The following is a 23250-nucleotide window of genomic DNA, read 5'->3' on the forward strand; positions in this document are numbered from 1 at the left end:
TCGCCAATCACCATCCGCTTCAAAAACGGGTCGATTTTGTTGCGAGTCAGAAGCGATTCGCATGCATCCATACGGGCAAAAATGTTTTTTTGCGTCAAGTCGTGTGGCACCCATACATCAAGCTTCTTTTTGAATCCAAGCTTCTTCTTTCTTCTCTTAGCCGATGCTACGGCTGCTACTATGCCGGTCTCTTTCGATCAATTCAGCGATTTTATCGCAATTTTTGACGACAGGCCTTCCGGACCGTGGCGCATCTTCGATCACCTCTGCACCAGAACGAAAACGTTGAAACCATCGTTGTGCGGTGGAAATGGAAACAGTATCGGGTCCATAAACTGCACAAATTTTATTGGCAGCATGAGATGCATTTTCGCCTTCATCGTAGTAGTACTGTAAAATATGCCGTATTTTCTCTTTATTTTGCTCCATGTTTGCGACGCTATAACTCACGAACGACTAAAAGCAAACAACAATTAATCAAACACGTGTTAGCACGTGAAAATAGCTTTCCAAAAAGCTCTAGCGTGAACCGATGCGACGAATACAATATTTCTTTGGAATTAAATTAATTGTTTTGGTAAAGAATATAATAGAAAATAATACAACAGCAATATATTTAACATAAAAAAATTTGGTCTTTATTTATGGTGCGGAGCGAAGCAATCTTTGTAGAGAGGAATCTGGCATTCTTCGCAAATCGCTTTTGTTCTCCTCTCTTTTTCCTGTCTTCGATTGGGAATTGGAATGGGTAGGTGACCTGCGGCTAGCGTCCTTTTTCTTCCTGACGTGCCACTGCGTTGAACAGCTGCTCTTTTCTTCCCTTCACAAATTATGTATTCCGCCAGCTCTATCATAAAGTCTATAAGTGGTTTTTATTTCCGTGAAAGTTGCGAACTGACTACCCAACAATTTCCTACTGACATCATTAACAATCGGTAAAAAACTTTTATCCACCATTTATTAGACTTCCGATCCAACTCATATTGCCCTGCAATTTAATCAGCTCGATCAACTCCCCCCATTATCTGTTTGTAAAATTTTATCATTTCGTGGCAGTCCACGTTAATCTTTTGACCATTTTTTAATTTCTTTTCTATTATGGAGATTTCAGAGGAGTGACAATTGCTTACAACTACTATTTCCTTGGTATCTTGCCATTTAGCATACATTATACCAGTGTTGCTTTCTCGGGAAGCGCATTGACCTCTGTTTAGCTTTGTGCTGATGATGGTTGGCAATTGATACAACATAATAGTTCCTAATACTGCGTAATTAATAGTCTCTAGAAGATTGATACTTGTGAAGAACCGATCGAAACACAGAGACACATCCGTTTCTCGAATTGTTGCTGCTAACTGATTTACCACGCGCTCGCCTAGAGTTCCTTCGACATTTCCATCTTCTCTCCCACAATAGATATTAAAATCGTAAGTATAGCCAGTAAGAGCATCACATCTGAACCACATTTTGATACCACGTTTAGTGGGCTTCAATGGTAGGTATTGTTTCATAGAGGAGCGCCCTTTGAATTTCGTGATTTTTTCATCGATACTTTGGTAAGCACTTTCGTTCCGTGCACTTGCAAATCGAGACTTTAGGCACTCAACAATATCTTCCACGTAATAAAGTTTGGATGCTGCCTCAGGCTTTTCAGGTGAAGCAAAGTACATTTTCGATGATAGTACTAAAATCTATCCCGCGTTATAGCCGATTTTACTGCATCGTTTCCAATAGAATTATGTTTTGACTAATAGTGTCTTAAAGATGGCAAATGATTATATGACATAATTATCTCGCAACCAATAACGATTTTAATTTCTCCAATATCTGTTAGCAACATCCGGAAGTCGATAGCTAGTTATTGTTTGTATTGGTACAAACTGCGCACGGGGAGAAGATCATATAGTGGCAATATTTGCAGAATCAGCTGTAGAACGTGTTACTGCCAAAATATTTTCTGCATCGTCCTCATTACTAGCAGCCATATCTCTTTCATCAGCAGATGAAACCTCACTATCAGAACGCTCATAATTATCACTGCTACCGTTTGAAGAGTCGTCATCCTCATTAGATGATTCCAAAATATTAGCAATGGCATCTACAGCTTTTTAGGCATTATGAGTCTGTACAAACAATGTGAGTTTATAAATGAGAAATAATATCAGTACCTACATTTTAATAAATTTCCAAGAAGATTCAATACTGACTCGGACACCATGAATACTGGTGGGACACATACATATGTACGTCCCAGTAAAATGAAAATGCTGATGATTTTAAAAATAAACAAAAGAACGACTATGTACTTACCTCAGTATATAAGGAAACCACTAACACAATAAATTACTATACTTTTGGTTGGTTTTAAAACTCAAAAACCACGAATAATTGCAAAAAACAGTGTCACTTTCGGAATTCGCGTCCAAACTTCCGATCTTTATTCAACTTATGAGCACGTGCTTACCATTAAATATCAAATAACGGAAGGAAATACCGCTATGAATAGCATAAACTACGGAATGGGATAAGCTAAACCCATTTTAGTCTCTTAATTTCCAGGCTAGGCATCCTCGAACATATGTATACCGGGACACATAGGTCCCGTTCGGCTCGAAAGGGTTAAATTCGGTTTTCCCGAAACTACTTTTTCCGGCAAGATCTGCATGATAACTCACACAGTTTTTAATATTTTTTCATGCGGTTTTTGAAATTCAAAAGTCCGGCTCGACAAACTATAACTACAACTTTATTTTACAAGAATTTTTTTTACTTTTGACAGATCCATTAATATTTGAAGAAGAAATAATGCAGACCGTGGAGCAATTTTTTTCATTGTACTTTGGGTCACGTGATCTTTTATATACTAACTTTTGTAAAGCAAAATTAAAATAAATTTTTTTATAAAGTTTAAGTACTAATAAACACTGTGTAAATTATTTTATATTTATTTCTATTGTTATCCCTTTTGAAAACAGTTTTTCTTTAAGCGTATTTTTGGCGCTGCTGGACGTACGTATAGTACTATGCTATTGTTATCAAGCTAAAGCGCATACATTCAACTAATAAAATAAATATTTTGTTTACGTTTCCCCAGAGCCCTCAATTGCTAACCCTGGGAAGAGGAGGTTGCCACGTCAATGCTTACGCAGATGACGTAGCCATTGCCGTTAAAGGCAAATATCCTAACACCCTTATGAATATTCTGCGCTCTAACATGGCCACACTTACAAGCTGGACTGAGAGCAGGGGACTCGGTATAAGCCCCGCAAAAACTGAAATAATTATCTTTACAAAGAAACATAGGCTCCCTGTAATCTCCCCGCTAAGTTTTAAGGGTGTGGAGATCCCTTTCAAAGAGAATGTCAAGTACCTAGGACTCATATTAGAAAGGAAACTCACGTGGAAATCTAATATTGAGGAAAGAGTAAAGAAGGCCGGCGTTGCGTTATGTAAAGGGTGGTTAAATCTCAAGGGCCGATATTGAATATAAACCACACCTAAGCGCCAAGTTCTTTTCTGCATTTTATTTGACATTTTTCAATTTCAGACCACGGAAAGATACACAACCGAGAAACGCGTTAAAGTTATTCAGGCTTATTATGAAAACGGGCGTTCAGATCAAAATGCATGTCGCGCACTTCGTGATTTTTTCGATCAATTGAATCGTCCAAATGTGCGCACAATCGGAAAAATTGTGCAAAAGTTTGAGCAAACCGGGTCTGTAGGAGATGTGAAAACACCAGTGTATGCTCGTACAGCTCGTACTGCAGAAAATATTGCTGCTGTTCGCGATAGTCTGGTTGAAGAGCCACCTCAACTCGTCGTCGTGCCCAACAATTGCACCTCTCACGCTCGTCGTTGATGAACATTATTCATAGAAAGACTTGCATTTACACGCTTACAAGATGCAACTGACTCAAGAACTAGAGCCTCTTGACCCTTTTAAGCGTCGTCAGTGATCAAAATGGTGGCAGGAAATGGCAAGAGTGAATGACCAATTTTTGAAGAAAATCATCTTCAGTGATGAGGCACATTTTCACCTCAATGGATTCGCCAATAAGCAGAATTGCCACTTTTCAGCGAATGATAATCCAAGAGTGATTGTCGAAAAACTAATGCACCCACAAAGAGTGACTGTTTGGTGCGGTTTATGGGCCGGCGGCATCATTGGGCCCTATTTTTTCCAAAATGAGGCCGGTCAAGCAGTTACTGTGAATAGTGCTCGCTATCGTCAGGTGATAACGAACTTTTTATGGCCCGAATTGGAAGATATGGATGTGGACGATATGTGGTTTCAACAGGACGGTGCCACTTGTCACACAGCTAACGAAACAATGGCTCTTTTGCGCGAAAAATTTGATGGCCGAATAATGTCACGTCGCGGCGCTATCAATTGGTCGCCAAGATCAAGTGATTTGACACCGTTGGACTTCTTTCTTTGGAGTTATTTGAAAGAAAAGGTGTACGTCGATAAGCCAGCAACAATTCAAGAGCTAAAGGATGAGATAATTCGACACATGAACGGCTAAGATCCTCAATTATGCCTCAGCGTCATCGAAACTTTAGACCATCGGATGGAGGTGTGCCGCTGAGACCGCGGCAGCCATTTGGCCAATATTTTGTTTCACTCGTAATTGAGTCATACCAGTATTATCATAATAAAGAAATGGCAATAATTTCTTGAAAAAATTGTATTTGATTCAAAAGCAACACCGGCCCTTGAAACTTAACCACCATTTACTTGCAAAAAAGCGTTCGTGTTTCTCATTGACTCTATACTTCTTTGGTTAGGCTAATCTTAATATAGGTTGTCAAAAAAGTTTTGCGGTATTTCCGCAAGCTTGTCTTTGCAAGCGCGTAGTTCTAGTTGTATTCGTCGCATCGGTTCACGCTAGAGCTTTTTGGAAAGCTCTTTTCACGTGCTAACACGTGTTTGATTAATTGTTGTTTGCTTTTAGTCGTTCGTGAGTTATAGCGTCGCAAACATGGAGCAAAATAAAGAGAAAATACGGCATATTTTACAGTACTACTACGATGAAGGCGAAAATGCATCTCATGCTGCCAATAAAATTTGTGCAGTTTATGGACCCGATACAGTTTCCATTTCCACCGCACAACGATGGTTTCAACGTTTTCGTTCTGGTGCAGAGGTGATCGAAGATGCGCCACGGTCCGGAAGGCCTGTCGTCAAAAATTGCGATAAAATCGCTGAATTGATCGAAAGAGACCGGCATAGTAGCAGCCGTAGCATCGGCCAAGAGCTGGGCATGAGTCATCAAACCGTTATAAACCATTTGAAGAAGCTTGGATTCAAAAAGAAGCTCGATGTATGGGTACCACACGACTTGACGCAAAAAAACATTTTTGCCCGTATGGATGCATGCGAATCGCTTCTGAATCGCAACAAAATCGACCCGTTTTTGAAGCGGATGGTGACTGGCGATGAAAAGTGGGTCACTTACGACAACGTGAAGCGCAAACGGTCGTGGTCGAAAAGCGGTGAAGCTGCCCAGATGGTGGCCAAGCCTGGATTGACGGCCAGGAAGGTTCTTCTGTGTGTTTGGTGGGATTGGCAGGGAATCATCCACTATGAGCTAAGCTAAGACTGATCCCCTATGGCCAAACGCTCAATTCGGACCTGTACTGCCAACAACTGGACCACTTGAATTCAGCACTCATGCAGAAGAGGCCATCTTTGACCAACAGAGGCCGAATTGTCTTCCATCAGGACAACGCCAGGCCACACACATCTTTGGTGACGCACCAGAAGCTCCGGGAGCTCGGATGGGAGGTTATTTTGCATCCACCGTATAGTCCGGATCTCGCATCAAGTGATTACCACCTATTTCTGTCCATGGCGAACGAGCTAGGTAGTCGGAAGTTGTCCTCAAGAGAGTCCTGTGAAAATTGGCTCTCCGAGTTTTTTGACAATAGGGAAGCGAGCTTCTATAAGAGGGGCATTATTAAGTTGGCATCTCGTTGGGAACTCGTCATCGAACAAAACGGCGCATATTTGACTTAAATCGCATTATTATAACCAATTTATGAACAATTGAAAATTCAATAAAAATACCGCAAGACTATATATGGAATACTTGTATGGTGGTCATCTGCTCAAACGGCGTTTTAAGGACTACCCCATACAAAGCGCTGGAAGTGCTAATCAATTTACCTGCACTACACTTTGTCGGGAAGCACGTGGCCGGCGCCTCGGAGCTCAGACTCAAAAGTATGGCGTTTTGCTCTCTTTAAATAGTCACAAACAAGAAATAGACTACTCTATTCCTAGACTCACCTTCGACAGGCTTTTCAAGATGAATATCATCAAGAAGGGAGTGGCAGACACCAAGGCCAAGGTGAAGGGGGAACTTAAATTTTTATGCAGATGGTTCCAAGCTAGACGATAAGGTTGGCTATGGAGTATTTCCAAAGCAATTAGAACTGAAACTATTTGTTCGACTACCAGACTACAGCAGCGTATATCAGGCAGAGGTTCTAGCTATAAAAGAAGTGGCTACATATCTAAATACGCATACCGTAACAAAAACAACATTAAATATATTCTCGGATAGCCAGGCGGCCATCAAATCAATGAATGCGGCTATGCTAAGATCAAAGGTTGCACAGGAATGCCGGACAGCCCTAAATGATATTAGCGTCGTATTCAAGGTCCGCCTTATTTGGGTTCCGCAGCACAAAGATATTGATTGAAATTGTAAAGCCGATGATCTAGCCAGGAAAGGCTCTTCAACTGTTCAGTGATAAAAGTACCATTGGAATACCTTTGGCCACGAGAGATGAAGATACATGCGTAACAGCTACGCTACTATGGCCGCAAATAAACAAGAAAAGGACAAAGGAACTGCTTAGTCTCTCAAGAAACGATATCTCGAAGGTCGTGTCTTGTGTAACCGGTCACTGGCTATTTGGCAGGCGTTCCTCAAGACCAGGAGTTTTCTCCCATGAATATTGCAGAAGTTGTGGAGTTGCAATTATCGAGCCCTAGCTAAAATCAGAGCAGGTTGTATAGGTAAATACTTTTGCAATTCTCTTACAGAGCTGTCCGGCGTGGGGATGGGATCAATTCTACGTTTCATAAGAGCCACAAAATGGTTCCACGAAGAAAAGTAAATGGGGTTACCGTGCAGCACAGTGGTATCACTATAGACCTGTAAGGTCTTAGTGAGTTGGTCGTTTAGACCGACCACCATCATAACCTAAACTAACCTTCCCCAGAGCAAATATACTATTGTGGGCAAAAAGTTAGCTGAATTTATTTGTCAAACTTCGCGGGATTAAAATTTCGTTCTAGTTATTTTTTTCATGAGTTGGCAGCACTGTTAGTAACATCTGGGCCAACTTTCATGTGAATGTCATTATCAGTAATATTATTTACGCTTGTGTTTACCAAACCACCAAGAGTGCATTTTTCGATTTTTACAATGTCTGATTTGATTGAGCAGAGAAGTGCCATGAAATTTGGTTTGCGGAATGAAATTTCGGCTGCAGAAACGTTTAGCATGCAGAAGGCATTTGTTGATTCGACCATGTCGCAGAAAAATGTTTATAAGTGGTACAAAGACTTCAAAGAGGGTCGAGAACGTATTGATGACTTGGAGCGCTTTGGATGGCCATCGACGTCAACAGATGACAAACACGTCAATAAAGTGAAGGAGTTAGTGCTCAAAAATCGTCGGTTGACTGTTAATGACCTTACTGATATGATCGGAATATCAGAAGGATCTGTGAAAACCATTTTGAAAGACCATTTGGGCCTACGAAAAGTCAAATCTCGTTTGGTACCGAAAACTCTCAATTTCTTGGAAAAAAGTCGTCGCGTTGATGTGTGTGAAACAATGCTTTCAGACTATCAGGACAAGCTCAAATGCATCATTACGGGAGATGAGACTTGGATTTATGCTTACAACCCTGAAACAACCGACCAATCAAGCGAATATCGTGCTAAAGGCGAGGCCAGACCGAAAGGAGCACGTCAAAGTCGTTCAAAAATAAAGGTCATGATGACAGTTTTTTTCGATTTTCGTGGTGTGCTGCACTATAAATTCCTTCCACTTGGCTAAACTGTTAATAAGGAATATTATTTGAGCGTTATGCGTCGTTTACGTGAAGCAATTCGTCTAAAAAGACCAGAATTATGGGAAAACAACTCTTGGTTTTTGCATCACGATAATGCACCGTCTCACACTGCACTCGTTCTTCGTGATCATTTCGCCAAAAATCACGCATATCGTTCCGCAACCACCGTATTCGCCTGATTTGGCTCCGTGTGACTTCTGGCTATTCCCAAACCTCAAGAGGCCACTCCTGGGAACGCGTTTCGAGTCGATTGAAGAGATAAAAGCTGAATCGAAGAAGGTGCTGATGGCTATACCGGAAATGGATTATTTGGCATGTTTCGGGGATTGGAAAAATCGTTGGCATAAGAGGGGGATTATTTTGAAGGGGATGAAATTGATTTACAAGAATAAATAAAGATTTTTCATTTTACAACCAAATTCAACTTACTTTTTGCCCACAGTAGTATGTAGATCAAAGGAAAAAGTGCATTATTTCTTTAAGATTAAAAACTACCAGCGGGACATTTTCTAATTTAAATAGAGCGGAAATTGTATTTTTCATGATTTTCTCATTTGATGAGAAATTGTTAAAAAACCTATATATTTAAATATAAAAAATAAAATAAAAATGATGATTGGCAGAAATTGTATTCCACGTTCCGCTAATGAATTCTTCTTACCTGGAAAGAAAAGAAGTTGCATTTCATTCAAAAGCGTAATTAATGTAATTTTTATTATTTAAACAAAAGACGAGGAGCTCGCACATACATTTATTTTTTGCATTTATTTGCATTCTATTTACTTTTAAGAAGTGGGCACCCCGTTTCAACAACCCTTTATTAAACCTGCTGTCGTTGAGGTGGTTCCATCGCTTGCCTACCACTGCATCAGTTTCACTTTCGATATTTGTGCGATTCATCAGCGCTACCACTGTCGCTATATTTATTGATATTTGCTGTTACGCTTTGCAGCCGATTTTTTATTTTCTTACATTTGTATTTATTAGTTGGCTTAGATGTGGCTTACATCTTTCGCTTGCCTGCCGATTTCCCTGCATTGATTCATCCAGCGAACGAACAATTTGTCCACCATCTGACTGTAGCGAATTTATTTTTATTTGGGCTAAATCGATGGCCCCAGCACCACTTACGTACTTTTTACTTGTCACCTGCATTCTTTTTTCTGGCTTATGCGAGATTATTCCTGCAACTTTTGAATGCTACTAATTACCTCTATAAAAAGAGCATAGATTCCGCGGGCAAAAAACCAAAAGTAAAGCCACTCTTGAGGAAATCTGATGGGGCACTAAAAATATGCCGCAAGATGCTGAAAGAGAACGAACATCAAATACAGTGGGTGCTGATGATAAAAGTGAAAAGCTTCGTTCCCAGCCAGCTAGGAAAAATGCTTGAATGTTATCTAAAAATAATGTTAAGGTCCGTTAGTTGTTAAAGTTCCAGAAGTTGAAAAAAGTGGAAGTCAAAACATGGGTACTTAGCAGGTAGAAACCTATGAAATGAGACTTTTTTCAATTTCAAACGTTTATTAACAAAAAATGGTTACAAATTTAATCTTCAAAGTAATAGCCGTCGCTAGCGACACATTTTTCCCATCTCTCAGGCATTTTGTAGATGCCGCGCCAAAAAAATTGGCCGTCTTTGGCCACAAACCAATCATCGAGCCATTCTTTGGCTTCTTCGTGAGAATTGAAGCGCTGCTCGAAAAGTGCGGGGCCGATCGATGCAAACAAATGATAACCGGAAGGCGCCAAGTGTGGTGAGTCAGCCGCATGCACCAGCGGTTCCCAATCGTACGTCTCCAGCAGTTCCCGGGTCGCTCTTGTTCGATGTGGCGGTGCATTGTAATCAAGAAAAATTACTTTGTGACGCCGATCGGCGTATTCTGGGCGTTTTCGGTGTATAGCCCTGTTCAAAGCGGCCAATTGTCGTTGGTAGCGTGCACCGTCAACTGTTTCACCTGGTTTTAATAGCTCGTACCAAATCATACCACGCTGATTCCAGCAAACACACAGCACTGCCTTGCGGCTGAAGCGATTTGGTTTGGTCGTTGTTTTTGGCTTGTGGCCGGGCGGACCATACGATCGTTTACGCTTGGGATTGGAGAAATACACCCATTTTTCATCACCTGTAACGGTTCGATGCAAAACAGACTTGCTTTTGAACCGGGAGAGCAGCATTTCACAAGTGGTTTTTCGGTTCTCGTGCTGCCTTTCAGTCAGTTCATGCGGCACCCATCTTCCGACCTTTAAAATCATGCCCATGTCTTTCAAACGTTTGGAAATAGTTTTTTGGGTCACTCCCAACTGCTCTGCCACCATTTCTTGCGTTTGACCAGCATCTTCATCCAACAATGCTTGCAATTCGGTGTCCTCATTTCGGTGGCCGGCCACGGTCCTCGTTCTCCACGATAAAATCACCACTTCGGAATTTTTCAAACCACCTGAAGCACTGTGCTCTACTTAGAGCATGTCCAACAAAAGCTTCTATAAGCATTTCATGAGTTTGAGAAGCGTTTTTCTTCAATTGATAACAGAAAATCAACGATGTCCGCAAATCGTAGTTTGAAGGCACGAAATTCGCCATTTTTAAGAGCGACAAAAATGCATTATTGTATGAAACGTAACAAACAATGAACTGAATATTATTAGCAGATAACAGACAAAAAAAAACAAGATATTTGGGAAGGTTTAAAAATACTCCTAGCGACATCTAGGACTAATAGCTAAAAGTCTCATTTCATAGGTATGTACCTGGTATACCAAAAAATCCATGCGCAGGTTCTCCCACTGGATATAGTCCACATGAAATATCTGGGAGTAATCCTTGATAAAACCTTGACGTGGAAAAATCACTTATCGTACAACACAAATAAAACCTTGAGAGCAATACTCGTAAATAAGAAGTAAAGATGCCAAAGGCTTTACGGTAAAACATGGGGTCTGCGGCCAAAGATGAAGGCATGGTCTTATAAGACAATAATAGTGCCAATCAATGATCACCTATGCCTCTCTGGTATGGTGGCCAAAAGTAGACCAAATTAGACACTTAACAAAGTATACAGAATAGCCTGTCTGAGCGTAACGGGAGCAATGAGAACCTGCCCAACAGTGACTTTAGGAATGGTCACTGGACTCATTCCACTATATCTTGTAGCCAAAGGGACGGCAGTCAGTGCAGCTACAAGGCTTCCTAATCTATTCCATCTCAAAGAAGGCAATCTTACAGGTCATGTAAGAGTTCTGTGTTCAATCCCGAAGTCTCCGTGCCTTAGAGTTCACGACAAGATGGAAAGGAAACTATAATTCTCCAAGAAGTTCAAAGTGACCATTAGTGGGGAAAAAACATGAAATATCCTTAAAACAGGGCGCACAGGCGTGGTTTACTGTTGGGTCCAAAATGGAAGACGGTAGTCCCGGGGCTGGAATTGTCGGACTACATTTCAAAAAAGCAATTGCAATGGGAAAACCCACTTCCATTTTCCAGGCGGAGGTCCACGCCTTAGAGCTGTGTCGCAGAGAATGTCTACGGAGAGGTACGCGCGGTGCGAATATAAACATTCTCTCTGTGTCAGTCAAGCAGCTCTAAAATCGCTGGATAGCTTCTAATTCCAGTCAAGGTTGGTCTGGGAATGTTTTAGAATCCTCAACACTCCAGCATCAAGAAACTGTATTACATTGATGTGGGTTCCGTGACATGAGCGGCACGAAGGGAATGAAATTGTGAACGCTTTAGCAAAAAAGGGGGCAAAGACTCCCTTCATAGGTCCAGAGCCTTTCTGCAGGGTAAGGGTAAAAAACAGCTTCAAAAGTGCCTTTCTGATGGGCAGGAGCAACGAGGCCTAATCGATTACTGGAGAGGCCAATCGGGCATGTGGCAATTGAAAAGACTCATAGATCTACAACGGATAAAGGCAGAATCAATCATTGGCATAAGCAAAAAGGACATTAAACTTTACGCTGAACTACTAACAGGGCATTGTTAACTTAATTAATTGCCTCATGAAAAAGAGAAGTGCAGGCAATGTAGCAAGCAAAACAGTTTCTGGCTGGAGAGCTGAACTCCATCCTCTTATATCGCGCGACTGTCTGGCGTGACTCATTCAAGTGCGCTACATTTGCATAGTACACTAACTCCACGTACCGGTTGTGTGCAATGGATAGTGCAAACAAAGGCAGAGGGGCCCACTGCCTTATCCCCAAAGTTGAAAGCTCCGGAGAAAGCTAAGATCTCATGGCTATTTTAAAACGTGCATTAATCGCTTCGGACATACGAGCACTGCACACCAGCAGTTGGCGAAGATACGCAACATACGCTTTTCGGGTGTCCCCGCTTCAGACGTCTAAAAGCCAAACTGTAAGTTAGACTTAGCTGCAGCGTTACGTCCGAGAATCTATCGCCACGGATGCTAATGACTCAGGGCACGTAGGCGAAAGTACAGCACATGGGTGTCGAAATAGTACAGCAACTCCAGTTCAGCGAGCAGGCAAGACGGAGGAGCGAACGCCAAAAAAATCAGCAAACCAATTCAGAGGTGAAAATGAAGGTTAACTGGCAATACTACACTAAGAAACTAACTTTTCTATGGTATAGTTAGGACATGGTGGGTGCGGACATACAGTTCCGAACGGGGTGACTCTCTTCTGAAATGATTTTGCAGTGGGTGATAACAGATAGATGCAACTTCCGACGCCTTATACCAGGACAATAACTGACGTTGAGTGTAGTGTTCAATCCACCTCCCGACAAAAGGCTTGACGACAGCACCGGAGGGATCGCTGCATTGACGGTAGGAGGTTTAGTTCTGGTTAAAGTCTTTCACTGACCGCGTTAGGCTTTCAATGCTTCCTTTTCACGAAAAAACAATCAAAACAATTTCCGTTTGCATTTATTTTACACACTTATTTACAACACATTCTGAATCACTGCATTGTATGTGTCAAACTACAATGAACTGAATATATTTTACACATAAATAAGTCCAAAAACCTGTCTAAAATTCCAAAATTACGGTATAGCTTTCAAATCATTCGCATCTTATTCGAACCCTCCTATCTAACTTCTTTTCCTCGGCTACTGACTTCTTCGTCGTTCTTTTGTAATAGAACAGCTCCGCGCAAAATACCAAAAGAGATAAACTCACGCCAAGCCCATACATCCACCACAGGCAATACAAATCCTCCAAATAGAGCGGTTTAAATTCCACGGGCTCCACTTCAGTCATATTAATTTTTTTCGCCGCCCTCATATCATCATAGGCCTCACGCATCCATAAATCAGATAATCCACCGCTATTTACCTGGTGGATCATATTGTTGAGCGCTTCCATAAATATTGAGTGTTCCTGTAATGGTATTCCTATTGGAAGTGTTTTTCTTAAATAAATCTGTTCGCTCACGTAGAAAAGTGGTCGCGGTAAATACGATTGATGTCTTGACAACACCGACCAAAATGGACTGATTACAGAGTAACCAAAGCGTGGGTCTAAGGATGCACGTTGACGCTGCACTTCACTAATTGAATCAAGTAAGAAATTTTTCTCCACGACTTGTGGATCGATGTAGAAATGTAGAGAATCATAAACATAATGATTTACTTTAATTTTTATTCCTAAATGGTACAGTTCGTCGAAAGTTTCTGCACGGGAGTACTTATGTGGATTGCTGGTTATATACGATTTAAGAAAAGCTGCAATAAGTGTGCTCATGAAAATGCCACTGAGCAACAGACAAATGTAAATAAAACGTTTTGTGAATTTCGCCTTGACGTGGACGACCGAGCACGAGGGCTGTCCAATTATATTACGGAGCACAACATTGGTGAATATCCAAATGAAGAAACGTACACTGCTTGTTGGAGAACGTCGCCGCCAAAGCAAACTTTCCAAGGTAAGAACGAATGAGAAGATGAGGAGTAGTAACAGGAGAAATAGTCCCAACACAGAATTGAGCAGAAATAAAAGTACTTCGCTATCGGGTACCAGTGGTGGAAAAGGTACCATAATAGTCCAATCTATTGGCATCAATGGTGTCGATACTTCAACGCCAGCCCACTTTACGTCTGAAGACAAAATTCCAGTCACCATGTCGATGGTATCATTACTTATTAATGGTCTCCAAACATAAATATTGACTATTTGGTCTGGGTTCACTGGTTTCGGATAAGAGAGCGTACCGTTGTTTCGCTTAGCAAACTCTCGTAGAAGTTTTGTGAGAAATCCGCCGATCTGCACTTGTCCATACCGATCACGCCACAGAATTGCCCATGGTTCGACTTCATTGACTACAGTGCGAATGGCAAAACCTTTTAAGTCTCTGATGCGATCGGGAAAGCACTCTTCATCCAGTGTTTTGCGTTCTAGATGAAACTGAGGAAAGTAGCTGAAAGTATAGAAGTGTCCGTCGTCCACGTAGTCTCTGTAAATACTGATTACGTTCAATAAACGCATTTGGGCGCAGTATTCGAAAAGTAGTTGTTGCTGTTGTTGAAGCTCTTCACGGTTTTTTATCACTGCAGTCTTGTATTCGGTATTCCAGATGAAGAGAATGCGGATATAACGTCTGTTTGTGAGACAACCGACCATCTTCTCTAATGAATCCGGTTCAAATCTATTCGGTAAACAACGAATCAATAGAATTTCATCATTGGAGTGGCTGGGTGAGTACGCGCAAGAGCTATTGGCTTGCAGTAGTCTAACAGTGCCATAAGCGTTGAGTATTCGAAGGGAATCGTCACAAAGACAACTCTGACTTAAGTCGTGGGCGTTGATAATGAAGAATGAGTAGATTTTCCGCTCCACTTGAATTTTGTTTATAATTTCGGTGATGTTGATGCTCAAATTATTTGCGGGGTTCCAGTTGATTGATAAGTGCGCCATCAACAGTGGAGAGATGAGGATTATTATTGCGCTGCTTATAAGCAACATTTTCCAGTAGACTCGATTTGCGCTCTTTAAAAATCGCTATAAGACTATCTTTTGAGTAAGCGTATATTTGCTTATATAACTTTGCTTTTGAAATCCATCAAAAGTTGAAACATTAATTGTTCATATGTGACTCACCGGAAATAGTTGTGCCTGCACAGAATTAGTTTGTAATAGATTTTATCACGCTTAAAATTATTGTAATTGAGAAAGGCTGCCCAAATGTGTGGCGAAAGGAAATATTTTCAATCAACTTAGAATTTGATTAGCACTAAAAATACATAGAAGTATTAGTGAATTTTCGTTAATGGATTCATGCCACGATTGACGAGCCTAATGGAAGGTGGATGGGAACATAAATTGATTATCTTGAGGTAAAATTTGCGTTGCGCCTCTACACCTTGTGTGAGTTGGGTAAGAGTTTATTTGTGGGCACTTACCCGTCGCGTTGAAAGAGTTTATCATTGATCACAATTCGGGTGTAAAATAATATGAGTTAGAAAAAGCAAATGAAAAAACAAACAAAATTGATGGACTTGGTTATACAAATATTTAAATAGTTGATGGCGTTTATGCAAGAAAAATAAGTTGTAAGAAGGGCAAGGAATGCTAGACTTTATGACTTGGAGCTCTTTAGATCTTTTCGATGAAATTGATGCCATCATCAATACAAAAACTACCACCTATATGGTTTAAATTCAATTATATTTATAATTTGGTAAGCAATTTAATTTGCTGTGCACTGAAATCAAACTCAAATGTGGAACTCAACGCTAACTCAGTCTCGATGAGTATCTTAGAATAATTCTTACGATTTGATGGCCAAAAAATTAAACTTTCTGCTTAATGCCCAGAAGTGCCCAACAACATTGTGTGGCACTATTTTGGAGGGGGTGAGGAGCTTTTGTACGCCTTGGCTTCGAGTGAGTTTATCGAAGTCCACGAAGAGTCCAGTTCATTTAAAATTTAAAGTTGTTTTTGTTAAGGGTTTTTTGTTGGTCAAATTAAGTTTCATATTTGTGACCCAGGTTCTGTCGAACAAATTTACAAATAAATAACGTCTGAAGTACCAATCTGATTTATGTATATACAGTCACTCGCACCTCCGGGAGCTATACAGGCTACAAAGAAGAAGCACTTAAAGACGACCTGTAACCCTTAGTTTCATTTGAAAGGAAAGTTGATGTCAGATTTCCACTGCGTGAGCAATGAATCAATCCAGAATGCATGCAGGGAAGTTTGACGGATATTTTCTTTGCAGATGGGTCCAAGAATGAAATAGGGTCTGGAGCCGGATGGTACTTAGACGATAGTAATATGCATCACTATGCTATGGGGGAAATGGCAACTGCTTCCAATGGAAGTTTTTGCCATCCTAAAAGTAGCCGAATGGATAATCGAGAGAAGATTGAGCGGGAAACAGATTGGAGTTTTCAGTGACAGTCAGGCTACACTGAAGGCCCAGGAGAACGCGAAGCAAATCTGAAAATTTGTTCAAGAATGTAAGAAGAAGCTTAATTCTGTCTATGGGTTCCAGGACACTTCGGTATTCAAGGAAACGAAATTTCCGATGAATTGACCAACTGTGGATCAGCGGTTCCCCCACAAGCGCGAGAGCCAATAATCGGAATCAGTTCCGCAGGAATCATGAATTGGATCAGCGATTATGTATACAATTTACATAAAGAGCGATGATCCGGTCTAGAACGCTGCAGAACTGCAAAGCAGTTTTGTGACAAATCCGAACAGAAAATTGACAAACTTTCTACTAAAACTTGGAAGAAAAGAGGTTCGGTTAATGCTCGGTATTATTATAGGGCACAACCTATGGGGTCAGCATATGACCAGCATTGGAATCATTGAGGACCCGATGTGCCTGTCTTGCTTAGAGGAGGCGGATAGCACAAAGCACTTTCTATGTGAGTGTCCTGCCTTTGCTAGAGCTCGGCTACGAATTTTGGGTTCCGATGTCGTGAGGATGAGTAATATTCGTTCTCTAAAACTGAAGGATATTTACAGATTTACCAAAGAATCTGGAAAATTCTCGCAGGACTAACTACTTCTGTCTCTGTCTCAGTCTCTATTCTTTCCTATCTCTTTCTCTTATACTTTTCTCCTTTCCTCCTTGACTATCTACCCTCTTTCCAGAGATCTAAATACAATGGAATTTTTAGCCTGAGTGTTTTAGGAGCCACCAAATCTCTTGGTGCTCCTTGGCTCGACCAATTCAAATTTGAAATTTCAATTTCATGCAGTCATATGGAATTTGCCTTATTTTATTTCTCAATATAAAATACAAGCATTTCATTGTAATGCAAAAACAAAAAACAATTAAATGAAAACATACAGTAATTCACGCCGCAGCTTAAATGATACAGCCAAAACAGAGTTATTGCTTATTTCTTTTAAGATATTTAGTACTTTGTTGAGTATCCTTTTTTATCAGTTAAAGTTTGAAGTCTCTGTGAAATGGAGTCAGCCAGTTTTTTGTGCATTCCGCACTAATTTGGTGCCACTCTTCAAGTGTGAACTTTTTAAGATCCCATTTGTTATGTATGTCATATTTTCTTAAATTTTTCTTCAAACCGACCACACATTTTCGATGACTTTCAAATCAGCTGATTGTCAAGAGTTTCAACTACGTGGCGGCTTTTATATATTAACCATTTTTGTACTATTTGTGACTTGTGCTCAGGGTTGTTATCTTGATAAAAGCGAAAGTCATCTTCAGTTTGTTATTTTCTAGCGCTGCTGCACGAGATACTGCAGGAATGTGATCAGGAGGTATTTTGGCCTATTCTCGTATAATCGGGTTTTTTCAGCGCATCCATACTGGCATATTTTTTAGTCCTCCCCTTGTCCTCTAAAATGGACCACATGGAATAGTACATCGGATTTGCGTCTGGCGATTGTGTGGGTCAAATGAAGTGTGGAACATGATTTTTTAACCATTCTTGGTTCACACGAGCTTTATGAAACGGTGCCGAGTCCTGTTGGAACGTCCATGGTCTACGACCGAAATGTTTGCGTGTCCACGGCTCTAAAGCAGCTTCTAAAACATTTTCCCGATAATAAGTCGCATTCACTTTGACACCAGGCTCGATAAAAACGATTGGAGAGCGTCCATCAGCGGTCACTGCGGCCCAAACCATTACTTGCGATGGAAAATTGCTTCGAGTGGCCATACGTAGGCTCAAATTCACGTATGAGCGTTCGGTCAAGTAAACACGATCGTCTTGAGTGTTTATTAACCGCTCAATTGGGAATTTTTTCATCAGAAAACACAATCTTAGGAAATTCGCCTCGTTCGTGCAAGCGCAACAACTCCTTTGCTCTTTCGCGCCGAATTTTTTTTTGCTGAGGTGAAAGATCGTGTGCTTTTTGGAACTTGTAAGCCTTGACAATGAGCTCATTTTTCAATATGCGTCGAATGCTGTCTTGCGATATTTTCAGTTCTTGGGCCATTTTTCTTCCACTTCGACGTGGATTTCGTTCAAGTCGAGCCTTCACTTTCCGAACGATTTCTGGCATTGTTGCGGTTTTTTTTGGTCCACCTCCATAGCGTTTTGCAATGCTGCCAGTATCATTGTAACGTTTTATAGTGCGATACACAAACATTTTATTTACTTTGAGGTGACTGAGCTCACGAACAATGGCTGGTTGTAATTTTCCAGCCAAATATAACGCAATCACACTATTTCGTTTGAATTCCATCACAGAAAACAAAACATTCAACAAAACTGAGACGCAAATGCTTTTGATGGCTTATCAATAATATATTGAACTGTTATTAGAACAATTTTGACGTTGATGTCATGAGCTGTTACAGATACAAGCAGTGTGAAGTTGGTAACACTTCATATCGTTCACCCTGTGTATTATTTTTTTTCTTCAACCTTCTTTGAAATGAGTCAAAATGAAAAAGAAAACAAAAAAATTTACAAACCAAAATATTTTCTGCTATTATTTTTGCTTTATATTTGATAATCGACAACTGAGAAACGCCCAAATGTACGCCGAAGAACAAACGATTTTGGTTAATTAAAACTGTCTACTCACAACAACGATTTACACGGTTGGTAAGTTGATGAGGAAATTCGATTGCATAAAATATTATCCGTCATTACCTATACCCTTCTGTTGTTAAGCCACTTATACCACGCTGTCATAGGAAAAAAAAGTGTTAACAGTAGTCGTAGGACAGACTCAAATTCATTTACTAGCACGCGTTTCAAGGTGTGTTTAAGCCTCCCGCGCCTTTGTCCTCGTTTGTGAGCACTCAACCCGAAGCTCCACCAAAAAGTGGGACTTTTTGAAGGTACTTATTGACAAATATGAAATCTGTTACCATATTGACAACACATTTGAAATAGCTTCATTCATCAACCAAGCTTCCCTACCACACACTAAGACTTATTTTGCTTTTGAGTTAAAGAAATGCCGCTTTCTGCGGAATATTCCCTTCCTTATTTGCTTTCATAAGCGGCATCAATTATCTCGACAATTATCTATGTAACTAAATTCGTCGATTTTAGTTTTCTATTCACTTCTTTCTAACTCGTCTTATTTTACGAATTGTAATCAATGTTAATAATAAACCCTTTTAGCACAACAAGGATAAGTGCACTCATATAAACTCTTAACAAACCCACGAAATGTGCTGAGCCTCACTTTAATTCTTACCTGAAGATAATCAATTCTTATCCGTGAAAACTTTTCTGAGCACTCAGTGAGAGCTTCTATCCAAATCCATTAGGCTCGTCAATCGCACTCATGAATCCATTCACGAAAATTTACTAATACTTCTATGTCTTTTTAGTGCTAATCAAATTCTAAGTTGATGGAAAATATTTCCTTTCGCCACACATTTGGGAAGCATTTCTCAAATACAATAATTTCCAGCGTGATAAAATCTATTACAAATTAATTCTATGCAGGCACAACTATTTCCGGTGAGTCACATATGAGCAATTAATGTTCTACTTTTGATGAAAGCAAAGTTATATAAGCAAATATACGCTTACTCAAAAGATAGTCTTATAGCGATTTTTAAAGAGCGCAAATCGAGTCTACCGGAAAATGTTGCTTGTAAGCAGCGCAATAATAATCCTCATCTCTCCACTGTTGATGGCGCACTTATCAATCAACTGGAACCCCGCAAATAATTTGAGCATCAACATCAGCGAAATTATAAACAAAATTCAAGTGGAGCGGAAAATCTACTCGTTTCTTATTATCAACGCCTACAACTCAAGTCAGAGTTGTCTCTGTGACGATTCCATCCGAATGCTCAGCGCTTATGGCACTGTTAGACTACTGCAAGCCGATAGCTCTTGCGCGTACTCGCCCAGCTACTCCAATGATGAGATTCTATTGATTCGTTGTTTACCGAATAAATTTGTGCCGGATTCATTAGAGAAGATGGTCGGTTGTCTCACAAACAGACGTTATATCCGCATTCTCTTCATCTGGAATACCGAATATAACACTGCTTCTATGCAAACCCGTGAAGGACTTCAACAACAGCAACAACTACTTTTCGAATATTGCGCCCAAATGCGTTTATTGAACGTGATCAGCATTTACAGAGACTACGTGGACGATGGACACTTCTATACTTTCAGCTATTTTCCTCAGTTTCATCTAGAACGCAAAACACTGGTTGAAGATTGCTTTCCCGATCGCATAAGAAACTTTAGGGGTGCTGCCATACGTACTATTGTCAATGAAGTCGAACCATGGAATATTGTGTGGCGTGATCGGTATGGACAAGTGCAGGTCGGCGGATTTCTCACAAAACTTCTACGAGAGTTCGCTAAGCGAAACAACGGAACACTGTCTTATCTGAGTCCAGTGAACCCGGACCAATTAGTCAATATTTATGTTTGGGGACCATTAATAAGTAATGATACCATCGACATGGTGACTGGAATTTTGTCTTCAGACGTAAAGTGGGCTGGCGTTGAAGCATCGACACCATTGATGCCAATAGATTGGACTATTATGGTACCTTTTCCACCACTGGTACCCGATAGCGAAGTACTTTTATTCCTGCTCAATTCTGTGTTGGGACTATTTCTCCTGTTACTACTCCTCATCTTCTCATTCGTTCTTACCTTGGAAAGTTTACTTTGGCGGCGACGTTCTCCAACAAGCAGTGTACGTTTCTTTATTTGGATATTCACCAATGTTGTGCTCCGTAGTATAATTGGTCAGCCCTCGTGCTCGGTCGTCCACGTCAAGGCAAAATTCACGAAACGTTTTATGTATATTTGTCTGTTGCTCAGTGGCATTTTCATGAGCACATTTATTGCAGCTGGTCTTAAATCGTATATAACCAGCAATCCACATCAATATTCCCGTGCGTTAACTTTCGAAGAACTTTACCATTTAGGAATAAAAATTAAAGTAAATCATTATGTTTATGATTATCTCCATTTCTATATCGATCCACAAATCGTGGAGAAAAATTTCTTACTTGATTCAATTAGTGAAGTGCAGCGCCAACGCGCATCCTTAGACCCACGCTTTGGTTACTCTGTAATCAGTCCATTTTGGTCGGTGTTGTCAAGACATCAATCGTATTTACCGCGACCACTTTTCTACGTGAGCGAACAGATGTATTTAAGAAAAACACTTCCAGTAGGAATACCATTACAGGAACACTCAATCTTTAAGGAAACGCTCAACAATATGATCCACCAGGTAAATAGCGGTGGATTATCTGATTTATGGATACGTGAGGCCTATGATGACATGAGGGCGGCGAAAAAAATTAATATGACTGAAGGGGAGCCCGTGGAGTTTAAACCGCTCAGTTTGGGGGATTTGTATTGCCTGTGGTGGATGTATGGGCTTGGCGTGAGCTTAGCTCTTTTGATATTTTGCACGGAGCTGATCTATTACAAAAGAACGACGAAGAAGTCAGTAGCCGAGGAAAAGAAGTTAGATAGGAGGGTTCGGATAAGTTGGGAATGATTTGAAAGCTATACCGTAATTTTGGAACTTAAAGCAGTTTTTTTATACTGTGCAATGCAGTGATTCAGAATGTGTTTTAAAGAGTGTGTAAAATAAATGCAATCGGAAATATTTTTGATTCTTTTTTTATGAGGAGGAAGTATCGAGGGCCTAACTCAGTCTATATGAAACATCAGCACGAACTAAACCTCCTAGCGCTAATTCAGCGATCTTCCTGGTGCCAGCGCAAAGTTTTTTGTCGGAAGGGGAATTTGAGCACTAGACTCAACGTCAGTTACTGTCTTGATGCAAGGCGTCAGAAGTTGCATCTACCTGAATTCCACTGTTACCCACTGTTCTTTTCTAAGTGTGATGAAGTCAGTTTACCCGCATATTTACCGCTGAGTGGATTGGCTGGTTTACGCTCTTTCTTGGCGTTTTGGTCTTCTCCTTGCCTGCTCACTGTACCGAAGCTGCTGGTGTGCACTGCTCGCAATATGTAGTGTCTTCGTGTCCAAAGCGACAAAGGTATGATTTAAAACTGTCATGACCACTTATGATTCAGGTGATGCAATAGTCTCTGCTCCGTACTTTCTCTGGAGCCAAGTTTCAGCTTTTAAGATGAAGAGATGGGTTTACTTGCCTTTTTGGCACTCTCGCATCGTGTCTGCTACCGTCCTACGCAGCGCTGATTTATGGTTTTTCTGCGTGCCAACTGATCGGTAGTGCTTCATCGTTTTCACTTCTGCGCTATCAGGTCTAGTGGGCATAAGCCAGCTGAGATGAGCGCCGCATCTTCTGAGGGTGTGCTGAAGGCAGGGCAGTCTCTACGAATACATAAGCGGTACGTGGTATGTGTAGTTTCCTGGAATGCGGCACCCCAGAAAGACGCGCAATATAGGAGGATAGACTTCACCTCTCCAGCCAGAACCTGTCTTGGCGGCTACATTGGTTGTCCGCTATTCCTCTATTCTGGCCAGGGTTACCATCCCAATCGCAGCTTTGTTGTGGCGTATTCCAAGCAGTTCCGGAAGCTAATTTGGTGATCCACCCAAACACCAAAATATCATATTTCACTAATGACTTGGACTCGATGATGCAACTCTCTTACGGCTGCTGATGAATACGTCTTCTGCATGGGATTTCTGCGTAAGATTTTTGGACCTTTGCACGTTGGCAATGGCGAATATCGCAAACGATGGAACGATGAGCTGTATGAGCTTTACGACGACGTAGACATAGCGCAGCGAATAAAGATCCAGCGGCTACGTTGGCT

The 23250-nt window shown here is 40.8% G+C and overlaps 2 protein-coding genes across 2 annotated transcripts; one reads left to right on the forward strand and one right to left on the reverse strand.

The window, feature by feature from the left end:
- Positions 1 to 1898: 1898 nt before the first annotated feature.
- LOC128865843 (uncharacterized) lies at positions 1899 to 15020 on the reverse strand. The gene is made up of 3 exons (XM_054106222.1): positions 13239 to 15020; positions 9105 to 9174; positions 1899 to 2104 (listed from the first exon to the last, which is right to left on the reverse strand). The coding sequence occupies exons 1-3, from the start codon at positions 15018 to 15020 to the stop codon at positions 1899 to 1901; spliced, it is 2058 nt and encodes a 685-aa protein (XP_053962197.1).
- Positions 15021 to 20303: 5283 nt separating this feature from the next.
- On the forward strand, positions 20304 to 21995 carry LOC128865846 (uncharacterized). The gene has a single exon (XM_054106226.1). The coding sequence runs from the start codon at positions 20304 to 20306 to the stop codon at positions 21993 to 21995; it is 1692 nt and encodes a 563-aa protein (XP_053962201.1).
- The last annotated feature ends 1255 nt before the right edge of the window (positions 21996 to 23250 follow it).

Source organism: Anastrepha ludens, chromosome 6 (assembly GCF_028408465.1).
Source record: "Anastrepha ludens isolate Willacy chromosome 6, idAnaLude1.1, whole genome shotgun sequence".
Taxonomy (NCBI): Eukaryota; Metazoa; Arthropoda; class Insecta; order Diptera; family Tephritidae; genus Anastrepha; species Anastrepha ludens.